Genomic DNA, 3,369 nt, shown 5'->3' with positions numbered 1-3,369 from the left:
ACCAAAATCGGGGAAATTGCCCCAAAAACCTCCCAGGAATGACCCCAAATCCCACAGAAATCGCTCAAAACCATGGAAACCACCCAAAAAATAGAGGGAAACAATCCCAATATCCACAAAAATCAACCCAAACCCTCCCAAAATCCCCGGGAATTGCCCCAAAAAAACCCCTAAAATTCGCTTGGAAGGACGAAAACCCCCAAAAAATGGGGGAATGAGCCCAAAAAATCCTTCAAAAAGCAAAACAAAGGCTCGAAAAAGCTGAAAAAAAACCCGCCAAAAACCACGAAAAAATTGAAAAAAACGCCAAAAAATCCCAAAAAAAAAGTGAAAAACCCACCCCAAAACCGCTGGGATTGAGCCAAAAATTCTGGGAATGCCCCGAAAGCGTCGGGAGTGCCCCAAAATTGCCGGAATTGGCCCCGATCTGACCTGCTCGGCGTAGAGGTCGTCGCGGTCGTGCATGTGCTGGTGCTTGCCCAAATCCGTGGTGATTTCGCCCACCTCGGTGTAGAACTGCACGTCCGTGTGCCGCTTCTTGCCGAACATGATGGCGTTCTGGGGGGAAAAAGGGGCAATTTGGGCAAAAGTCAAAAAAATCCCGGGTCAAAGTCCCGGAATTCTGGGTCGAAGACCTGAAATTCTGGGTCGAAATCGCGAAATTCTGGGTCAAGGGTCAAAATCCCGAAATTCTGGCTGGAAATCCCTGAAATTTTGGCCAGAAATACCAAAAATCTGGCTCAAATTCCCGAAATTCCAACTCTAAATCCCCGAAATTCCAACCCTAAATCCTGCAATTCCAGCTAAAAATCCCAAAATTCCAGCTTGAAACCCCAAAATTCCGGCTTGAAACCCCAAAATTCCGGCTCAAAATCCCAAAAATTCCAGCTCAAAACTCCAAAATTCTGGCTTGAAATCCCTGAAATTTTGGCCAGAAATCCCAAAATTCCAGCTCGAAACCCCAAAATTCCAGCTAAAAATCCCGAAATTCCAGCTCGAAATCCCTGAAATTTTGGCCAGAAATCCCAAAATTCCAGCTCGAAACCCCAAAATTCCAGCTAAAAATCCCGAAATTCCAGCTCGAAATCCTGAAATTACGACTTGAAATCACGAAATTCCGGGTCAAAATCCTGAAATTCTGGGTCAAAATCCTGAAATTCTGGGTCAAAGTCCCGAAATTCTGGGTCAAAGTCCCCAAATTCTGGGTCAAAATCCTGAAATTCCAGTTCGAAATCCCGGGTCAAAATCCCAAAATTCCAGCTCGAAATCCTGAAATTCTGGGTCAAAATCCTGAAATTCTGTCTCAAAATCCCGAAATTCTGGGTCAAAATCCTGAAATTCTGGGTCAAAGTCCCGAAATTCTGGGTCAAAGTCCCGAAATTCCGGGTCAAAATCCTGAAATTCCAGCTCGAAATCCTGAAATTCTGACTTGAAATCACGAAATTCTGGGACAAAATCCTGAAATTCTGGGTCAAAATCCCGAAATTCTGGCTGGAAATCCCTGAAATTTTGGCCAGAAATACCAAAAATCTGGCTCAAATTCCCGAAATTCCAACTCTAAATCCCCGAAATTCCAACCCTAAATCCTGCAATTCCAGCTAAAAATCCCAAAATTCCAGCTTGAAACCCCAAAATTCCGGCTTGAAACCCCAAAATTCCGGCTCAAAATCCCAAAAATTCCAGCTCAAAACTCCAAAATTCCAGCTCGAAATCCCTGAAATTTTGGCCAGAAATCCCAAAATTCCAGCTCGAAACCCCAAAATTCCAGCTAAAAATCCCGAAATTCCAGCTCGAAATCCCTGAAATTTTGGCCAGAAATCCCAAAATTCCAGCTCAAAACCCCAAAATTCCAGCTCGAAATCCCAAAATTCCGGCTCAAAATCCCCGAAATTCCGGCTCAAAATCCCAAAAATTCCAGCTCAAAACCCCAAAATTTTGGTAATCCCGTGGGGATTTCCCCAAAAATTCCAATTTTTGCCCAAAATCGCCGTTTTTGACCCCAAAATCCCAAAGTTCTCTCCTCAAATCTTCATGTCTTCTTTCACCCCAAAATCCCAAGAATTCAACCCAAAACCTCAGACTTTTGACCTCAAATCTTCGTGTCTGACCCAACCCAGGAGCTGCCCCGAAACCCCAAAGTTTCGCCCCAAACCCGCGGGGATTTCCCCAAAAATTCCGGGTTTTGCCCAAAATCGCCGTTTTTCGCCCCAAAATCCCAAGATTTCAACCCAAAATCTCAGACTTTTGACCTCAAATCTTCATGTCTAACTCAACCCAGGAGCTGCCCCGAAACCCCAAAGTTTCACCGCAAATCGTCGAGGTTTTGCCCCAAATTTGTGGGAATTTCACCAAAAATTCCAAGAATTCAACCCAAAATCTCAGACTTTTGACCTCAAATCTTCATGTCTAACTCAACCCAGGAGCTGCCCCGAAACCCCAAAGTTTCGCCCCAAACCCGCGGGGATTTCCCCAAAAATTCCGGGTTTTGCCCAAAATCGCAGTTTTTCGCCCCAAAAGCACCTTGAGGTGGAAGTGCAGCACGATGATCATCTCGCCGTCGCAGGGCTGGAACACGGCGTGCTTGATGTTGTTGTAGAGGATGTCGACCTTGTCGCCCCGCACCGAGGTGAAACGGAACCCTGGGCGGAGAGAAAACCCCAAAATCCGCGGAAATCACCCCAAAATCCTGGGGAGTCCCAAAATCCATAAAAAACACCAAAAAATCCAGGAAAATCGGCAAAAAATCAATGGAAACGGCCCCCGGCGTGCTTGATGTTGTTGTAGAGGATGTCGACCTTGTCGCCCCGCACCGAGGTGAAACGGAACCCTGGGCGGAGAGAAAACCCCAAAATCCGCGGAAATCACCCCAAAATCCTGGGGATGCCAAAATCCACGAAAAACGGCAGAAAAACCAGGAAAACGGGCAAAAAATCAATGAAAATGGCACCGAAATCCAGGAAAATCGACCCAAAATCCACAGAAATCACCCCAAAATTTACAGGAACCGACCCAAAATCGGCGGAAATCAACCCAAAATCCTTGGGAGTCCCAAAATCCATAAAAAAACACCAAAAAATCCAGGAAAATCGGCAAAAAATCAATGAAAATGGCCCCAAAATCCAGGAAAATCACCCCAAAATCCACAGAAATCACCCCAAAATTTACAGGAACCGACCCAAAATCTGCGGAAATCAACCCAAAATCCTGGGGATGCCAAAATCCGTGAAAAACGGCAGAAAAACCAGGAAAAATGGCAAGAAATCAATGAAAATGGCACCAAAATCCAGGAAAATCACCCCAAAATCCACAGAAATCACCCCAAAATTTACAGGAACCGACCCAAAATCTGCGGAAATCAACCCAAAATCC

General features: G+C 45.2%; 1 protein-coding gene across 1 annotated transcript; it reads right to left on the bottom strand.

Annotated features, from left to right (window-relative positions):
• Positions 1-273: 273 nt before the first annotated feature.
• Positions 274-2,827, bottom strand: LOC121351262 (FACT complex subunit SPT16-like; the record flags this gene model as incomplete). The annotated part of the gene is made up of 3 exons (XM_041463250.1): positions 274-558; positions 2,521-2,639; positions 2,756-2,827. Coding segments are annotated over 3 exons (476 nt in total), but the record flags the coding sequence as incomplete, so codon positions are not given.
• Between the last annotated feature and the right edge of the window lie 542 nt (positions 2,828-3,369).

Source organism: Pyrgilauda ruficollis, unplaced genomic scaffold (assembly GCF_017590135.1).
Source record: "Pyrgilauda ruficollis isolate IOZ18807 unplaced genomic scaffold, ASM1759013v1 scaffold1629, whole genome shotgun sequence".
In the NCBI taxonomy this organism is placed as follows: Eukaryota; Metazoa; Chordata; class Aves; order Passeriformes; family Passeridae; genus Pyrgilauda; species Pyrgilauda ruficollis.
The sequence above is the reverse complement of the archived record's forward strand: the minus strand, read 5'-3'. Positions and strand labels throughout refer to the sequence as shown.